The sequence below is a fragment of the Acanthochromis polyacanthus genome, chromosome 2 (assembly GCF_021347895.1).
Source record: "Acanthochromis polyacanthus isolate Apoly-LR-REF ecotype Palm Island chromosome 2, KAUST_Apoly_ChrSc, whole genome shotgun sequence".
NCBI classification, from domain to species: Eukaryota; Metazoa; Chordata; class Actinopteri; family Pomacentridae; genus Acanthochromis; species Acanthochromis polyacanthus.
Window position 1 is genome coordinate 4041533 of NC_067114.1, and position 19347 is coordinate 4060879.

At 42.0% G+C, this 19347-nt stretch overlaps 2 protein-coding genes and 1 long non-coding RNA gene across 3 annotated transcripts in view; 2 read left to right on the top strand and 1 right to left on the bottom strand.

Annotated features, from left to right (window-relative positions):
- dmxl2 (Dmx-like 2) overlaps positions 1-13451 on the top strand; it is a 48214-nt gene extending 34763 nt beyond the window's left edge. Inside the window, 15 exon segments of the mRNA XM_051938415.1 lie at positions 39-172; positions 262-347; positions 2161-2362; positions 3790-3907; positions 5833-5898; positions 6715-6801; positions 7678-7799; positions 7904-8042; positions 9237-9297; positions 9442-9569; positions 9653-9730; positions 9830-9921; positions 10011-10063; positions 10168-10385; positions 11526-13451. Coding sequence (XP_051794375.1) covers positions 39-172; positions 262-347; positions 2161-2362; positions 3790-3907; positions 5833-5898; positions 6715-6801; positions 7678-7799; positions 7904-8042; positions 9237-9297; positions 9442-9569; positions 9653-9730; positions 9830-9921; positions 10011-10063; positions 10168-10385; positions 11526-11735 — 1794 coding nt within the window. The 3' untranslated portion in view covers positions 11736-13451.
- Positions 13452-13528: 77 nt separating this feature from the next.
- Positions 13529-19062, bottom strand: gldn (gliomedin). The gene is made up of 10 exons (XM_022201460.2): positions 18335-19062; positions 17433-17484; positions 17309-17326; positions 17079-17177; positions 16470-16571; positions 16220-16336; positions 15893-15976; positions 15689-15814; positions 15451-15601; positions 13529-15362 (listed from the first exon to the last, which is right to left on the bottom strand). Exons 1-10 carry the CDS (start codon positions 18869-18871, stop codon positions 14897-14899), a joined length of 1752 nt encoding a protein of 583 aa, XP_022057152.1. The 5' UTR covers positions 18872-19062; the 3' UTR covers positions 13529-14896.
- On the top strand, positions 17003-18615 carry LOC127530839 (uncharacterized). The gene is made up of 3 exons (XR_007937539.1): positions 17003-17235; positions 18170-18346; positions 18494-18615. It is a non-coding gene; the product is annotated as an uncharacterized LOC127530839 (long non-coding RNA).
- Positions 19063-19347: the final 285 nt, after the last annotated feature.

The window sequence follows — 19347 nt, forward strand, 5'->3', positions numbered from 1 at the left end:
CTTTCCTTTCTCTCCCATCATTATTTCCTCCCTCTCAGCCCTTCCTGCCGCTGTCAGACAGCAATGCTCTGTGTGACTCAGACGAAAGCGGCGCTGAGGATGATGAAGATGACGATGACGCCTTCCTTTCTGACACTCAGATAACCGAGCACTCTGACCCCAACTCCTACAGGTAGGGCCCAGCTTCTCCTGCTTTTATGACATGCAGTTTGGGACCCTGTGCTTCAGATTGTGTTCTAATCCTGTCCGTCTGGTACGTAGCTGGGCTCTGATCCGCCTGGTCATGGTGAAACTGGCTCATCACAACGTCAAGAACTTCATCCCTCTCACTGGCCTTGACTTCACAGGTACACACTCAGAATATAATCTTCAGCAAGATTTATTCTTCATGAGGATACACTTTACATTTCAAATTTTTTTTTAGAACGATTTCTATGAATTACGGAATCGACTGATATACACACGTGGACAAAATTGTTGGTACCCCTCAGTTAAAGAAGGAAAAACCCACAATTCTCACTGAAATCACTTGAAACTCACAAAAGTAACAATAAATAAAAATTGATTGAAAATTAAATAATCAAAATCAGCCATCACTTTTGAATTGTTGATTAACATAATTATTTAAAAAAACAAACTAATGAAATAGGGCTGGACAAAAATGATGGTACCCATAACTTAATATTTTGTTGCGCAACCTTTTGAGGCAATCACTGCAATTAAACGATTTCTGTATTTGTCAATGAGCGTTCTGCAGCTGTCAACAGGTATTTTGGCCCACTCCTCATGAGCAAACAGCTCCAGTTGTCTCAGGTTTGATGGGTGTCTTCTCCAAATGGCATGTTTCAGCTCCTTCCACATATGTTCAATGGGATTCAGATCTGGGCTCATAGAAGGCCACTTTAGAATAGTCCAACGCTTTTCTCTCAGCCATTCTTGGGTGTTTTTGGCTGTGTGTTTTGGATCGTTGTCCTGTTGGAAGACCCATGACCTGCGACTGAGACCAAGCTTTCTGACACTAGGCAGCACATTTCTCTCCAGAATGCCTTGATAGTCTTCAGATTTCATCGTACCTTGCACACTTTCAAGACACCCTGTGCCAGATGCAGCAAAGCAGCCCCAAAACATTACTGAGCCTCCTCCATGTTTCACCGTAGGGACAGTGTTCTTTTCTTCGTATGCTTGGTTTTTGAGTCTATGAACATAGAGTTGATGTGCCTTACCAAAAAGCTCCAGTTTGGTCTCATCTGTCCAAAGGACATTCTCCCAGAAGCTTTGTGGCTTGTCAACATGCATTTTTGCAAATTCCAGTCTGGCTTTTTTATGAGTTTTTTTCAGCAGTGGTGTCCTCCTTGGTCGTCTCCCATGAAGTCCACTTTGGCTCAAACAACGACGAATGGTGCGATCTGACACTGATGTACCTTGGCCTTGGAGTTCACCTTTAATTTCTTTGGAGGTTGCTCTGGGCTCTTTGGATACAATTCCAACGATCCGTCTCTTCAATTTGTCATCAATTTTCCTCTTGCGGCCACGTCCAGGGAGGTTGGCTACTGTCCCGTGGGTCTTGAACTTCTGAATAATATGAGCCACTGTTGTCACAGGAACTTCAAGCTGTTTAGAGATGGTCTTATAGCCTTTACCTTTAAGATGTTTGTCTATAATTTTTTTTTCGGATGTCCTGGGACAATTCTCTCCTTCGCTTTCTGTTGTCCATGTTCAGTGTGGTACACACCTTTTCACCAAACAGCAGGGTGACTACTTGTCTCCCTTTAAATAGGCAGACTGACTGATTATGAGTTTGGAAACACCTGTGATGTCAATTAAATGACACACCTGAGTTAATCATGTCACTCTGGTCAAATAGTTTTCAATCTTTTATAGAGGTACCATCATTTTTGTCCAGGCCTGTTTCATTAGTTTGTTTTTTTAAATAATTATGTTAATCAACAATTCAAAAGTAATGGCTGTTTTTGATTATTTAATTTTCAATAAATTTTTATTTATTGTTACTTTTGTGAGTTTCAAGTGATTTCAGTGAGAATTGTGGGTTTTTCCTTCTTTAACTGAGGGGTACCAACAATTTTGTCCACGTGTGTAAGTAAAACCTGTTTCTGCTGCCTGTATCCCATTCATCTGTGTGTACATGTGTTTGTGTCACAGACCTGCCAGTCACTTCCCCTCTTTGCAACGCTGTGCTGAAGACATTAGAGAATTGGGAACAGCTTCTGCTGGAGCGAATGAACAAGTTTGACGGCCCACCTCCCAACTACATCAACACTTACCCTACTGACCTCAGTGCTGGAGGTGGCCCTGCCATACTGCGACACAAGGCCATGCTGGAGCCAGATAACACACCCTTCAAGTGAGTAATAACTCATATACAGCTTACAAAAATATAGACACACTTTGGCGCGTTATGGCTGGGCGAGAAAAGCATTTATGCTGCGACATCTGTGTTTTGTTTTTCTTTTTGAGGTCCCATATGGTGAAGATAATTTTGTTTTGTTGTGTTGTTACAAACTTGAAGGTGTAAATGGAAAGCTGTTAGGATATGAAGACATTTACTTCTGCTTTCCTCAAGTCCTCCCACAACTAGATAGACTCACAGTTTCCACAAGCGAGTAAGAATTTGACGCAGGTGTAAACTTCCACCAGACTCAAACTTTGGGTAATCCTGCCCCCTCGGTGTTTACCAGGTGATCCATTTGTAATGTGCAGTCGCCTCACAGGTCCACAGCTTTCTAGAGCATCTTCTGCTAACTCACAAATGTTTCAACCACAAGCAAAGCCCATCAAATACTCTGCTGTTGGTTAGACATTGTCACCACAACGATAAGAAAATCCTTTGTGTTAGCGCATTGTGGCTAGCGCTACCTTTGATTGTATGTCCGCAGGTCAGAGCTTTGTGGAAATCATACATTTGAATTAAAAAATACAACAATATCAGTGCTAAATTAATGACATATTGTCTATAATGCTCTAAAGTTAAGTTTATTTTTGCAATTAAACACAGCTTTCTAAAATACTTCAGCTACACAATGAATTCATATACCCTTTGTCACACATAGGGGTCAAAATGTTTTAAGTAGATAATACAGAGGAAGGGAAAGTACTATAGTAAGATGATTTAACCATTTTGCACAGCACGTAGCAAATACAAATTTCAATCATGCATTAAGTATCGGATCCATAGGCGTCAGTTTAGGGGGGACGGTGGGCACGTGTCCCCCCCACTTTTTGTCAGGGGTCATTTTGTCTCCAACACATTCAAATTCTTCACATGTAAGCCGTTGTAAACCCAGTTATTTTCAGTAGTATAGAAAATTCTGACGCTCCTGAACGCACCATCCGCACTCGGCAGAGAGTTGCACAGACACGCAACACACCTTTGTGAGGTTAAAAAAACAAACAAAAAAAAAACGTGCAGATGCTAAATTTGCGCCCGTGCCAAGTGGAAGCTCCGACCAGAGGCGTGCAGGGGCAAAATTTCGGCCCGGGAGAATTAGTACTATAGCGGCCCACAGACCTGTCTACTCGCATGTACCGATAGCTCAACAGGTTGAGCCTCCGCCTTTGGTGCAGTGGTTGTGAGTTCGAGTCCAGCTTGTGGCATTTTGCCGCCGTTCTTCGACATTTTCTCAAAGTGCTGTGGTCTCCATCCCCCCACTTTTAAAAACAAACTGACGCCCTTGATCGGATCATATTGTAATTGATGTTATTGAATATTCATAATGATCTAATTGGGTTGCTCACTTTTGTCTAACTTGTTTTTGTTTGTTTTTTCTTTAGGACAAAGAACCACCAGTCCTTTCCAGCCCGACGTCTTTGGCATTTCCTGGTGAAACAAGAAATCCTTCAGGAGACTTTGATCCGCTACATCTTTACTAAGAAAAGGAAGCAGAGCGAGGTTAGTGGGGAAAAATTCTTCAATAAAATGTTGCTTACTTCTTCCCCTAGTCAGTTTTCATGATTAATAAACCTGACATTGTTTTATTTAATAGCTCCGCTAGTTCATATTTAAGCCAGATGTTTGTGTTTGGGTTTTTTTGGTTTGTTTTTCATTTCCCTTTTCTAAATTGTTCTAGTTATATAAGACAGTATTGTCTTGGAAATTCCATTTTTGAAGTGGATCTGTCTCAAATTCACCTATTAAAGTTTTCAAAGTTTTCAACTCACTGTTTTTATCGTAGTGACTGCACTGGAAAAAAGTAGCTTAAAATAGACCAAAGTAATCACTCACAACCACAAAACAGCCATATTCATGACAAATTATGACGTGTGTCACCTTCAAACAACCCTGACGAGTTAGAATATGGCTTCAGAAGCCTTGAAGAATAGCATACAGGGATGTGACTTATAGAATGCACTTAACTGTATTATTATAAACCTCTGATCCCCAGTAGTTTTTGGGTTTTTTTGCTCCTGTTTGTGGGTTCATTTTGCACTGTAGTATGAAGTCCTACATCTCTATAAAAACGGCACAGCGCTGGCTGGAGGGAGAGAGGAATGAAACATGTATTTTACGCCGTATACCAAAATTATCATGAAAGAAATAATTAAAAAGCAAAAACAATAGTTGTTTCTTTCATTATTGATTTTCTAAAAATAAAAAAATAATGGAATCGACATGTGCAACATTTTTGTAAGTGGCCACAATGAGGAAAAAAAGATTGCTCTACATATTACAGATATTTTGCTACTTAGACTTTTGATATGTTTCTATAAATGTTTTGTATCTGCTCTGAGTAAGCACAGCCTGCAGTTCAGCCAAAAAATCTTTTTTTTTTTTTTGTTTTTTTACAAATGTCTTACTGCAAATAATTGTTTGCCAAATTACTTGACAGGGTTTGTGAAAGTAGCTATATAAATTGAACATATTATTATTATTATTATTGTTATAAGGTTGAATAAACTAATTTGGCTAGAATAGCATTGTCTTCATTGTTTCTGACTATTATAATTGGTGTCTTTTTTAATTTTCTGTAAAAACTAACATGACTTTAACACCCACTGGTGTGTTATGAGATTCAGAGGATAGAAAGTGTTATTTTTCAAATAAAAAAGCAATAATGTAATGCCATTTGTCTATTGAACAAAGCTATTTTTAGTCACACATTATATGTTTAAACTAATTCAGTATGAAGTTTAATTTTAATTCATGTTCTTAGCGTACAACATGTCTGTACCATGTTCTCGATAAGAATGAAAAGAATCTGCACTCTGCTGCACTTCCAGTGTCTTGTGCTTGGAATAAATATAAATTGGTAATAAATATTAAACTAATAAGTTGCCTCAATAAGTGGCTGTGTAACCCAAATCTTCTGACTCTATTAGTTCATACTAACAGACAGAGAAGTGGTCAGTGAGCATTTATCTTTTGATGATGTTTTTTCATTATCTTTGCTTTGACTCCCTGGACTTCTGTAATCAAGTACAGACCAGTTCACTGCCTTCTGTGATGTCTGGAACTACTCGTTATTGTCGTTTTTATGCCAGTCCAAAATTCGAAAAACATCCAGAGATTATTGTCCCAATGTGCATAGTTTCTAATTGTTGCAGCAGTCTTTGCTATCGGGAGTAATCAGATTACTTAAAAACCAGCTGTGACAGTCAGATCCACTGTTCATATCTCCATTCATCCTGCTCCATGCTGAAGAGGTGGTTTGAGTTTGCAGTTATTTACATTTTGTCACCAAGTATGCATCAAGATCCTGTCAGCCTTCCTCATTTCTTTTCATCCCATGTTTTATTTTTCTGTGTTTGTGCATGTGTTTTGTGTCGTGCCGTGTTGGTGTGTTCTGTGTCTATATTGCCTCTGTGTGTGTTGTGTAGTCTGTAGAGAACCATATGGACCGTATAAGCCCACACTGCATAGCAGGAGCTAGCAGTCCCTATAAGGTAGTATCATTTACTGTACCAGCCCAGGCCCTGGCTCTGTCTGTTCTTCTGTCTGTCTGGGAGAGTCGCTGTAAAGTCAAGCTGGAAGGAGCAAGTGCATTAAACATTAAAAAAAATAAAAGTGTGGCACTTGCACATGGTTTTGGTTTGCATATTAGAGGGAGCACCAAACTGGGTGTAGCGCTGGACGTTTCCTCTCCAGCTTGGCCTCATAGCGACTGCTCTGGCAATTTTTCTGGCATAAAATCTACTTAAAGCTCCAAGGCTTAGATCTGCCGTCTGATCTTTTCCACTCACCGGAACACTTTTGACATCCACTCACATAACCTCACATCCGATCCCTTATCAGTAACACGTCTCCCCGTGTTTCTCACTCCTTTCTCCTCTCTAGCTGGACTGATTCTGCTGGAGCCAAAAGCAAGAGTTTAAGAGAGTTGGCACACACAGTAGACCTACTAACTTGCATGCTCACTGTCAGGGCTTGGAGGCTTGCTAATTGTGCGGGTGTTGTCACCTCGGAAACCCAAATCAACAGTTGAAATTGTAAACATCAAACTGTGTACGTCTACATGTGGCATTCCCCTATGATTACTCTCTTGAATGTAGCTGCACATTACACTATCTTTAACTGAAGTGGGAATCACTTGGGAGCAGCTAAATACCTCAAATCAAGTGTTTGGAAAGTACGTTCTCATAGAAGGAAAATAGGCTTCTAAGTGTTAATCTTACAAATTTCCACTCGGTGGTCCTGGAGCCCTTTACTGTAGCACCAGTGTCCCTTCAGCTATGATGTGTTGGTTTTCTTGGCTTTTTCAGGTGGAGGCAGATCTGGGCTATCCAGGAGGAAAAGCTAAGATCATTCACAAAGAGTCTGACATCATCATGGCATTTGCCATCAATAAGGTCAGTTGTGTGTGTGTGCGCCCGCGTGTGCCCATGTTTTTGCTACATTGTGGGGACCAAATGTCCCCACAACTGCAGGAAAACCGAAAACTATGTCACTCGTGGGGACCTCATTTCGGTCCCCACAAGTTTAAACAGTGTTTTCTTGGCCATGTTGTTGTTACTGAAAAAAGTAAAAGTGCAAAAACGTTTCTTTAGGGTTAGACATTGTTTTGGGTTTGTTAGGGTTTGGTTAAGGTTAGGGTTAGGGTAAGGGTTAGGGGTTAGATATGAATGAGAGTCAATGGTAAGTCCCCACAAGTTATGACATGGGAGTGTGTGTGTGTGTTCTTGTACTTGCTACATGGTGAGTACCATTTTCTGCATTTAACTATCCAAGTGAGGACATTTTTACAAAGTGAGGACATTTTGGCCAGTCCTCACTTTGAAACAGCCATGTTTGAGGGTGATGACTAGTTTTTAGAGAACAGATATGAATTGAGGTTTGGTTAGGGTTAGGGTAAGGATTAAGTTTAGGCAATCAGTTGTGATGGTTAAGGTTAGGGTAAGGCTCTAGGAAATGCATTACGCTTATGGATGTCCTCACTAAGATAGAAGTACAAACGTGTGTGTGTGTGATTATAATACAATCACTGGAAAACACTTTATGGTTCATAATTTCCTGGAAATAACCATGTGTTTTGTTGCTGACTAAAGGGTAAATAGCGATAACACTGTGAGACAGTATTAAATTACATAACAGCTTTCAGGAACCTCCTCCTGAATGAACTCATACATATCAGTTTCTTTGTAGGAAATTAGAGGAGCCTGTTGCTAAGCACACCCTTCACCTTGTCTCACCTTGTCCTTCTCCTCCCTGCTTCCTTCCTCTCCCAGGCTAACTCCAATGAGATAGTGCTGGCTTCCACTCATGACGTCCAGGAGGTGGACGTGTCTACTCTTGTGGCTGTTCAGCCCTACACCTGGATAGGGGATGACTTTGATAAGGAGTCCCGCAGGTCAGATTCAAACGGATTAGGGCATTTTATCCTTGCAAACCTCCCCAACCTTTTACTTAGCTTTGAGATCACCCCTAATTGATGCGTTATGTCTTGTTTTACAGCTCTGATGACATCGACCATCGTTCTTCTCACACCAACATCGCCCAGGCGAGCTCTGTCCCCTTTGCACCGCCACAGATGCCGGTCTCTGCATCCATGCCTTGGCTCGGTAGTGGTCAGACCAGCATGGGAGCCAGTGTGGTACGAGCTCATTCACTTAGAAACGCTCACAGTCACACAAACACAGCAAAACCAGGTAGTAACGAGCATGCGGTTCTCAGTGCAGGCCAGCAGGGGGCAACCAAGTTCTGTTTTAAAGCCCGTAAATGGCATGGGAGCAGTGGTATGACTCTGCAGTTCTTTTATTACCAGCAAATGTAAACTTGAGAGAAGCTAAAGATTCAGAATTGAAAATTTAATTTGCGGTCACGTTTTTATTAAGCATTTTGTCGTCCGTGCACATTTTCAGGCAAACTTTGTGTTTTTATTTCTTATCAATGTCAAGCGAAACAGAGCCACGCCGACTAAACAGCTGGCCTGCTGAGTCTGTAGATGCTGATACACAGTCGGCTACCCAAGGTACAGATTTGCGTCAGACCGACACGCAGCCAGGGTTCTCCATGTCCCAGCCATGTTGATAAATGCGTAGATACACTGAGGAGACGGGACAGAGGGAGTCGTACAGGTTCAGAGGGTTCCTGAAGGAGCTCCTTTCAGTGTGCTGTTAGTTTCCAGTTATTTTACACCTGATTTAACAGTCAGTGGATCCTCATCTCCTGATGTGCAGCCTGTCATGACACGTGTGAAATACACCTCCTATTTCTCTTTCATGTTTTATTCTGTGTCAATGAATTCTAAGTCAAAGCAGAGAACTTACTATTTGCTGTTTAGTGGTTTAACATGTTCGTACTTCATGCAGTTTTTCTGTAATGTGCTGTCTACTCAGAGCTTGAAGACGAGTGTTTGAATTTACAGCAGTGTGCTCTTCAGACCTAAAGTACGACCATAGTAAGACATAAAGGGTTATAATGGATAAAATTAAGTTCTACTCACACATAAATATGCAGGCGGAAAACACAGCAGTGTTTCAAATGCATCTGAAATTCAGTTGAGACATAGCTGACATTAAAGAGCTTCTGAAAACACAAAAAATAGGCATAAGATTGAGTCAAGGTGAAATCTCTGAACGCAGATTAAATCAGGTCAAGTTTAACAGATGGAGCATTTCGTGTGTTAAAGTGTAATTCAGCATGAATGTAGAAATGATCACAGTCCAGTGAAGAGGGATGATGTGCTGAGAGAGCAGGAGAGAATGAGGGCTTAGCCAGAAAACTAACTGCATTCTGGACCTCAGGTGTTATGAGATAAATGTATGCTATTATTGATGTTTTTCAGATTATGAAGAGGAATCTAAACAACGTGAAGAGAATGACATCCCATCCCATTTATCAGTATTGTAAGTGTCACATAGAGGCCTATCACCGGTCTACAGCACATTTGAAATACCAGCACCTTTCAGTGAATTTCTTCTTTTCTCACTGTTTTGTTTCTGTTGCTCATCTGCCTTCGGCTTGTTTCTGTTTGCTCGGATGTGCATCAGACATGACGGGCGCTCAGGACGGCAGTGTGAGAATGTTTGAGTGGAACAGACCTCAGCAGCTCATTTGCTTCAGACAGGCAGGCAACGCTAGAGTCACCCGGCTCTATTTCAACTCCCAGGGCAATAAGGTACACACACACACACACAGAGTATCAGCTGTGTTTTGTCTATTTTGTGCGATTGTCTTCATTGCTTTGGAAACGTCTTGCAGTGTGGAGTCGCTGATGGAGAGGGTTTCCTCAGTCTCTGGCAAGTCAACCAGACGTCCTCCAACCCCAAACCCTACCTGGTGAGGTCGCCTCCTTATTTACCATCCCAAAAAATACAACATGAAATCTGAACATTTGAAGTGAATATGTGCTGTTTTTTGTCTTGTTCTTGCTGCTAGAGTTGGCAGTGCCACACTAAGACCTGCGGCGACTTTGCCTTCATCACGTCCTCCAGCCTCATCGCCACAGCTGGACAGTCCAATGACAACAGGTCAACATCTGCATGACTTTAACGCAAACACTGCTCTTTTTCTGTTTTTATTAGCTGCCTAATGTCGTTTTTACTTCTTCTATCCGTAGAAATGTCTGCCTGTGGGATACTCTGATTTCACCGAGCAATACCATGGTCCACGGTAAGAACTCCCAAATATCCAAACAAGCCAATGTCAATAAATTCTTCCTAATTTCAAGTTGCTTCATGATCATATCTCACATTTCTTGCCACCCACTCCGGCAGCGTTCCCCTGCCACGAGAACGGGGCCACTGTGCTTCAGTATGCTCCTAAACAGCAGCTGCTGATCACTGGAGGCAGAAAGGGCTTTGTGTGTGTGTTCGACATCCGCCAGAGGCAGCTGCTCCACACTTTCCAGGCCCATGACTCAGCCATCAAAGCCCTCGCACTGGATGCCTTCGAGGACTTCTTCGTCACCGGCTCAGCAGAGGGCAACATGAAGGTGACGCACGCTCCATCACTCACTCACTGCCGTGCCAAAACGCATTCACTTCTGCCGTCATTCTTTGATTGTGTGCTGAAGATTTATGGCTTATTCTACGTATGCAGAAATCCATCCTCCTCACACGCATGTTGTAGCGTCTAGCCGTACAGTTTCTTTGGAGTGTGGCCTCATGCAGGACGGTCACAGTGTGTTATGAAACTTGAAGACTGTGCAAATGTTTCAGCACTAAAAATAGAGTGAGATTCTTTAAAAACAATAATGCAACCATTTAAAAAAATAGTTTATATGGATTTATATTCATATGGAGTTCAGGAAACAAACAGTTTTTAAGATACTTGACAGGTTGATTTTTCCAAGCATCTGGGAGAATTTGACTCTTTGTCTCTTCATGTAATCCCAAACTCCCTTTAATGTCATTGTTCTGTGGGCTCCACACCTCTATTGCAGGTTGTTCTTGTCTCTGAAGATGATTCTTCATAACTCTGACTTTAAAAACTATAGCTTTTGAACAGTTTGGTGAATATAAATGTCGAATGTGCCAATGTGAATGTGTTAATGTAACTGTGTTTAATCTTTAGCATGACTTGACTTGCCAATGTGGAATCCATTCTAGTAACATTTCTGCAAGTAATAATTTATTTCTCTGATAAATCTGTAGGTCACATCCTTAGACAGCTGATTGGTTGATAAAATGATCACAATCCTCTAAAATCACAGAAACTGGAGTGAGAAAATGTTTCTCATTTTTGCTCGAAAATTATTTGGATAATGACTGTCCTGGCAAAGAAACAGTCCAGTTTAAAAAGCACAACTTGTCATTTTCATGCCTCGTTTGTGGTTTTTAATTCATAAAACAATGCACAGCAGAATTTGTTCCCTCAGTGAATAAATGCAGGATTTTTATTCGTTTTATTACCTCTGTAACCCGGACTGCTCCTAGTACGTTGTTTGTGGTGGCACACTCATTATTGGATGCTGGAAAACAAAAAACAGAAGAAGACTTATTTACTACGAAGTTTTTTTACGCCACTTTCAGAAAGCATCACGCCACTCAAACTCTGCTTAATGTCTGGCTCCATGTGAAGTAGATGGAAAAGGAAACTTGTCTGTTTTCTCTCACTCTTCTTCTCTCTCCAGGTCTGGAAGTTAGCTGGCCACGGGCTCATGCACTCTTTTAGCACTGAGCATGCCAAGCAGTCCATCTTCCGCAACATCGGCGCCGGTGTGATGCAGGTGGAGACGCGACCCGGAAACCGAATCTTCACCTGCGGAGCAGACGGCACCCTAAAGATGAGGGTCCTGCCCGACCGCTACAACATCCCCAGCAGCTTGGTCGACATCCTGTAATGCCTACTTCCACTAGCGAGGGTCCAAAGAGGAAAGAAAACAACACAAAAGCTTATCTAACACTCTCTAGGCATTAATAGCATAAAGGATGGGGAAAGAATTGGTGAAAAGGTCGCCGTGCTTGTGGCGTCTTTCAGAGTGTGGCGCGTTCATGGGTTTACCGCTGATGTAAATCATGTCCAGAATGACAAACAGCTGCAAACGTTTTTTTCCCAAAGGCTGAAAACAAAGTTACAAGCAAAAGGTATCATACTTGATTTTAAAGCTAGATTTATTGTAATTTTATTGAAGAATCTCTACTCTTAGAGTGTGTCCATAGGGAAGCTATGCATGTCCTGTTCTCGTTACGCGGTGCAATCACAGGTCTATTGATAGTGCTCTGTAAAAGTGCTCAAGCAAAAATTTTAAAAGTGTGTAACTGTCGTCATTTTGTGCCCACTGCTGAAATCTCTTAGCATCTACTGTAACCAGCACTGTGGTTTGTTCTTAAGTCAGTGGTTTCCAGTGTGAATCGAGTTGTTGGAATCTGCATTTTGTTTCAATGGTTTTACCCTCCTCCTGCCTTTTTGCCCGGCTTTTCTTAGCCCTTATGGAAGAGTTGATGGTGCATTGCTCTTAATAGTGACACCCCCCTAAACCCTCTACTTCACTGGCTGCCCATCACTCACTCCGGCCTCTCCGGGTTTGGGTTCGGCTCGACCCAGTTTGGCCCTGGAGTGCGTGTTCGCTCTGCTGTGTCCGCCATCCGTACGCCTGCCCTCAAATGCCTGTTTGTGCGGCAGACTCACCGCTAGAACATTCCTGTTTGGACGATGACGTGTTTTACTCCTGTGACTGTGATTTCAATGTTTCCATCTGTCTGGTCCAAAACGCTAAACACCCATCCACCCACCCAGAGCAGAAACACAAAGGTTCACTTCTGGTTTTTGCACAAGAGAATCTTGAATTAGTCTTTTTTTTTTTTTAAATCGACTTGATTTTATTATTTAAATTATTTATGTGTTTGTTTGGTTGACCATTCCTTTGTAAAACTATTTAACTTATTGCCTTTTATTTTAGGAATGTAAGGGGTTTTACTGTATCTGACTGGGAGATGTGCAACACGGTCTACTGTACGTAAGTGTGTGTTACCTCGCTAGTTGTTTTTACTGTTTCATCTATAAGGAATAGATATTTGCACTCAAATTCTGGAGACACTAAAAGTTTATTTCGAATAAATAGGTTATCGAAGAAGAAACTGTTATTTACAAATGAATGTCTGGCTTTATTTGGCCTAGTAGTAAAACGTTTGAAATAGTTTTAATATATAAATTATATAAATATATATAAATATATATATATATAAATATATATATATAGATATGAACTACCACAACAGCTTGTACAAACATGAAAGCATTTCTTTATTTTTTGGTTTGTATCATACCAGTTGGATTAGTTGTAACTTTGGTTAAGTGTATGTATGGTATTTATTAAAGAAATTTGTGTTTCTCTCCCTCTTTCTGCCCACTATGTGTACTGTATGTATCTTAAGTGTTTTACCAATGGTCCTACTGGTGTCTGGTGTGTATGTGCGTGTGCATGTAATAATGCAAAAGAAGCCAATATCATGGGTAGACGCTTACAAGGGCACTTGAGCCTGAAGGTGTGTGAGAGAACAGGTCATGGTCAGTTTTACCTTTGTAAAGTGAATAAATTCTTTTTATTTCATCAGGATGATTTGGCGCTGGTTTGTTGGCTTTTTTTAATTGCTATTTTCTGTCATGAGGAATAAGAAAATGAAGGAGGCATGCTGCTTTGTTACAAACACGGGTAGAGTGTTTATATGTACAGAAAAAATGAAGAGGGGGACATTTACATCTGTAAAAAAATACATTAAAGGTGACTCATGCAAATATAAGGAATAGAGCAACAACTTAAACACAACAGCTTAGTTTAGATTCAGTTACTGTAAACTGGAATGGTTTTCACACTGTTAGTCACTCTAAAATCTCCATTGCAAACTGGATGTAAATACAGCAGTGTATTTTTTTTCTGGCATTTTATAATCAAACACAAACTTTTATATTGACAGAAATAAAAACTAGCATGTATGCCTCTCCTGAAAACCTTAATAGGAGTAATCTCCAAGTCAGTAGTCATTCTACTCTCAGTATGTATACAGTTGCATGCAAAATTATTCAACCCCTTTTACGTTTTTGATGTTGTGGCAAAATGAGCAATATTACAACTACAGGGTGACCCAAAACTTTGGAAACGAATGAAACGTCTATAATCCAAATAATATAATGTTATTTCAATAAATCAGTACCACAGATGTATTCAGAAGAGTAACAGATTAGTGTAAAACAAACATATTTCAACATGTTCATGTTTGTTTCTTATACAAAGTTGTGAACGTTTCCACCACCTGGTTACATTTGTATCTTCTGGAATGTATCTTCATTCATGCTTATGAAGGTTCCTCAAACTGGCCAGTAAATGTTGCCTCATAGTACTTTTGGATGTTTTAAAAAAATTTAAACTGTCAGATACTTTACCATCAAGAGTTTTGAAATCTGACACTGATGGCCTGCATTTTGAAGTCATGCTCCAGCATACCTGGACCTTATGGTTCTATTCATTTTCTTCCGAGTTATTGCACTCTGCAAATACTATGCTTTTAAGTTATTTTATTATTCTATAACAAAAATGGGTAAAATAAGAGTGAAATCATGCACCCCCAACTGAAATAGACACTGCAGTTAAACTTTGTTTCCAAACTTTTGGGTCACCCTGTACAGGCGATTGCTAAATCATGTAAGAGGTGAACACTTAGTTAATTGAGATACGATACCAAAGTACAAATCAAGATTTATTCGTAATCTGTCCAGAATTTCAACTTTTTTGCAAAAAGCAGGTTGCAAAATGATTCCACCCCCTAAGAGGCTGCATCTTCAGCACCCTTTTGCTACAATGACCTGCTGTAGACAGGAGGTATCATCTCCAACAAGCTTCTGGCAGCGCTCCTTGGGAATTTTAGCCCATTCCTCGTGGGCAATGTTCTCCAGCTCAGCAAAGTTCTTAGGTCTACAGTACTCATTATACCATGGAGGTTGAATAGTTTTGCATGCAACTGTAGTAACAGTCATGTTTTGTCGCCTGTTCAGACAGCATGATCGTCACTCGTCAGAGATGAAGTGCACCACATAGAGCCTGACGTAGCCCTGGTCCCACACATACAGGTGTCTGTCCTTGGGGCTGTAGGAGAGCATCGCCAGGACTCCACCAGGAGACCTCAGGTCGAAGGTCATATTCACAGGCTTCCCCTTCAGCAGGTCGAAAGCGAAGGTGACTCTGCTGTCCTTGGTGTCGGTAACGTACAGGACTCCGCAGGCGATGAAGGCGTTGCCGGCTTTGGTGCGGGGATAGGTGGTGTTGATGTAGGAGGTGACGGAGAAGGTCTTCTGGTCCAGCTGGGCCACCATGATGCTCTCGTCCATGCTGGATGCAAAGATCAGCCACAGGCCGTTCTCGTCCGCCGCCAGCTTAAAGTAGGTCTTGGAGTTGTGGAGCAAGTAGGCGAGGTTGTGGTGCAGAGCGTGGTCTATGCTGAGAGTGCGGAGGCTCTTGGTGTGGAAGTGAAATCTGTGAACAAACAAACAGCAAGTTGTAGATTGGAGGAAATGGAACAAACCACAACAACAGGATTTCATCACACTGCTCATCAGCTCACCTGGCGATGCTGGAAGTACCGGCAATGTGATAGTAGAGGGAACCGTTGTGGACGGTGTGGCCGCAGCCTTGGTAGAACTTTCTAACATCCACAACATCGCTGGTGTTGCTCTGAAAGGAGGCAATGCTCTGATACTCTTTCACCACACGGCCTGAGGAAGATGGAAAACAAAATGCTCACTGCTATGAAATAACGCATTGGAAAGCTTACAGGGTAGTTTCCTTTACCAACAACCTACCAGAAAAGTGCTCTGCCACCCAGATTCTCTCATCGTTCAGCTGAGCCGTGTCTTTCATCCACGTGCCAAATGTGCTCTCCATCTTTGTCACGTTCCTGGGGTTGATCAGAGACTTAATCAGGCACTCTGAGGGAATACAAAAGAACAGTGAGCCTAGATGTTTTCTTCCACACACAACAAGTAGACACTTATCTGAAAACCCACCGTTCTTCTTAGCAGGATTCTCGTGACGTTTCACGGCCTCCTTTACGGATGAAGTTTCATCATTTGGAATTGCGTGCGAAAGCCCTGTTAGAGAGAATTTAATCTTGCTTTATTCACAGAAAACACACAAAACAAAGTCACCACAATGTCTGTGCAGTAGGTATATTTTTGTTGGGTTCCAATCACATCACAGTCTTCCCCAAATCTAATCTGAGTCTATGAAGTGCTTAGGAAAATGAAAACTTGAATGTTTGCAATTTTGGGAAGATTGTTTCATCAGCTGCTGTTCCCAAGGTCAAAAACTGCAAAATATATGTGACCTCTCACCCAAAGTATGAGGAGCTTGAAGGTGGGCTCTGTGGTGCCTTGTTCTGGGGGGTCCCTGAGGTCCAGGAGGTCCCGGAGGGCCGATAGGTCCAGGAGGTCCTGGTGGACCAGGAGGACCTGTCCAAAGAAGAAACATGCACATTGGATGGTGGACAACCTTGGATTTTGCAAGTCTGGACATTTTAAGAGCAACATTTCATTCTTATATCAGTTTATTTTGGTTGCAAAATGGTTCTAGTGAGCAACTTGCCCTCGATAATGACGTCATTGGATGGCTGACTTGTCTCTCCAGGCGGACCGGGCTCTCCTCGCGCCCCTTTCTCCCCCGGTTCTCCTTTCTCACCTGGCGGCCCTGTGGAGGACATCGTCCAGCAAAGTGGCTAAAGGACTGCATTCATAACCTCAATACACTCCGCCCCATTGTTAAAGCATGAATTATCCATTGACCTGCTGGTGTGAATCATGTCCTCCACTGTGGAGGAGAACAGACTGAAGTGGGAGAATATTAGGAGTTTCCAGTTCATTCAACCCAAGGCCAAAACCACAAGGATGAATAATATTAGCTGAGAATGTGAAAGAAAGGCAGCTGTTTAGAGCTACTTCATGAATTAGAAAGCTGTATGAATAAAATCTGATGTCATTGTGATCCCTGGACAGGGAATGTGTGTGAGTGTGTGTGCGTGATTCTAAGTGACTGTGCTTCTTGGTATTTTGGTGTTTTCACCTCCAGGTTATACTCAACCCTTCTGATTGTTGCATTGTACCAGTAGTTCTGCACTAAAATGGCCAACGTTGCCGCGGGCTGTAATAGAAATGGATGTTTGAGAAAAAACAGAACAGATCCACGCTCCTTTCTTACCTCTTTTTCCTCTTTTCCCATCAGCCCCGGGCGTTCCATTCACTCCTGGGATGCCATCAGTCCCATTCTGACCAGGCATGCCGTCTGCACCCGGCAAACCTACAGCAACACAAAAAAATGTTCACCAAGAGCTGAATGGAAACACCATCCAACGATGGTATGGGTCACTAAGCAACAAAGGAGACGTACAGTATGGCTTGATTTTAAATTTTGATTCAGGGTTCACTTACCCGGCGGTCCTGGAGGTCCTACGAAAGAAAATTTAAAGGATGTTAGAAGGGGGGAAAGTGATATTTTGTGGCAAAAAAGTGACATTTTGGACATGATTAGTCAGATTTTGTGAGTGAAACATACCGGCTATGCAGACGCCCTTGGTGCTGTTGCAAATGTCGATCAACAATTTGATCTGAAGAGAAAGAAACAATCTCAGAATATGATTTAAACGTGGCGATGCATGAAATTCTAGCAAAATCCTTCACTTGAATAGTAAGAAAACTCTAATATAAGTAAAACCTGCTTTTAAATTTGCTTTTAAAATGTTACTTCACTGAATATAAGCAAATTAGGTGAGTGTACTATAAGCAAACTGCATCAAAAGTAAATGTAATTTGTGCTTAATATATATATTATGTGGGATTATTATTATCGCTCATGCTAAATATGAAATAAACTGAAGTATTGTTGCAGCTTTTCATGTCATTATACCTACTTTAAATGCAGTTAGGAAGCTTCATGTGTAACAGTGCATCATATTTTATAACAAGAATTACATTTTAAAATAAGCATGTATAGGTATAAATAAAATGTTCCTCTAGAATAGGAATAGGAGTATAAAATAGCACAAAGTGGATATATAAGTGCACTAATTCAAAAATTTACTGGACTAAGTGTACTTTTCCTAAATAAATTTCTTCTTCTGTGCATTGTGTTTAAAATAGTTTGTAATTACTAAACAGTCTGTGAAAATCAGATGAATTATTTTAGAATATGCAGCAAAATTAGATCTTACAGTAACTTGAAGCCATCGACAACGCAAAGAATCTGATTTATGTGGCACCTTAATGTCTTAATCTTCAGTCTGTTTGTTTCAGAGGTAACAAACTGGACCTGGAACCTTCATGTCCTCTGATGATCACAGGCCACAGGACTGATGCACATTTCAACCAGATGCTGATAAAATAATTCATCATACAACAACAGACTGTGTAGAGAGTCTCTACGTGTGACTGGCTGCAGTGCTGCTTTCTTTCTCTCACCGGCACCATGGAGTAAGTCATCATCATCATCATGTCGTCCTGCACTTGTGTCTTGTGGTAACGCTGGCTGTGTCGGTGTTTGTGCTTCATCTTCTTCTCCGTTTCCTCTCCGACCTCCTGGCTGACCTCCTGCTCGCTGAACTCCTTCCCCTCCTCCAGGTGGATCTCCTGCATCTCCTGCTTCAGCTCCTTCTCCATCTCTTCACTCCTCTTGTTCCTGGAGTATTGGTACTGGTATTGTGGCTGCTCCCCCCCGGCGCTCGCCCTCAACCCGGCCGCTCCTCTGGGCACCTCCTGGATGAACTCCACCACCGAGCTCTGCTCCACTTCCGTCAGCCTCGCCTCTGTCCGCTCCAGCCGGCCCTGCTGCTGATTCTGCTGGACCAGGAGCACCAGGAGGCCCACTGAGTTCATCAGCGCCACGGCACACGTCCCGTACAGCACCAAGCGCTGGGTGAGGGTCATGCTGGGCGTCGGGATCCACATGGTGACCACTTCACCTCCTCTCTTGTGAGGGTCGTCTGCCAGCCTCAGCATTCACAGGGCAGGGCAGTTCCACAAACAGGATGGAGGAGGTTTTATCACCCTAAAGTCCCAGATGCTGCCAACAACAACAACAACAAAAAGCAAAATCAAACTAATCCAGCAAGAAGGAAGCTGAAATTCAAGGTCCTGTCCAGAATATTTGAAAAGTTTAGAGTCCAGTGAGCTTCAGTGTCCGTGCTCCACTCGGGTGGTCTATCTGAAGGCTGACTGGTAAAGACAGTGGTTGTTGTGTTGGTCGCCAAGTGGAGAAGGGGTTGTGTGTGTGCGTGTGTGTGTGTGTGTGCACATGCAAACCAGTAATGTAGGAGTGGGCATTACACAATCTTCTGGGCTTGTCTGGGAAGAAACCCCCGCCTGTTCAGTCACCTGATTTATATTCATCACAACCCATTCTACTGCACCGCCGTGGGCAGACTGACATCACACACACACACACACACACACACACACACACACACACACACACA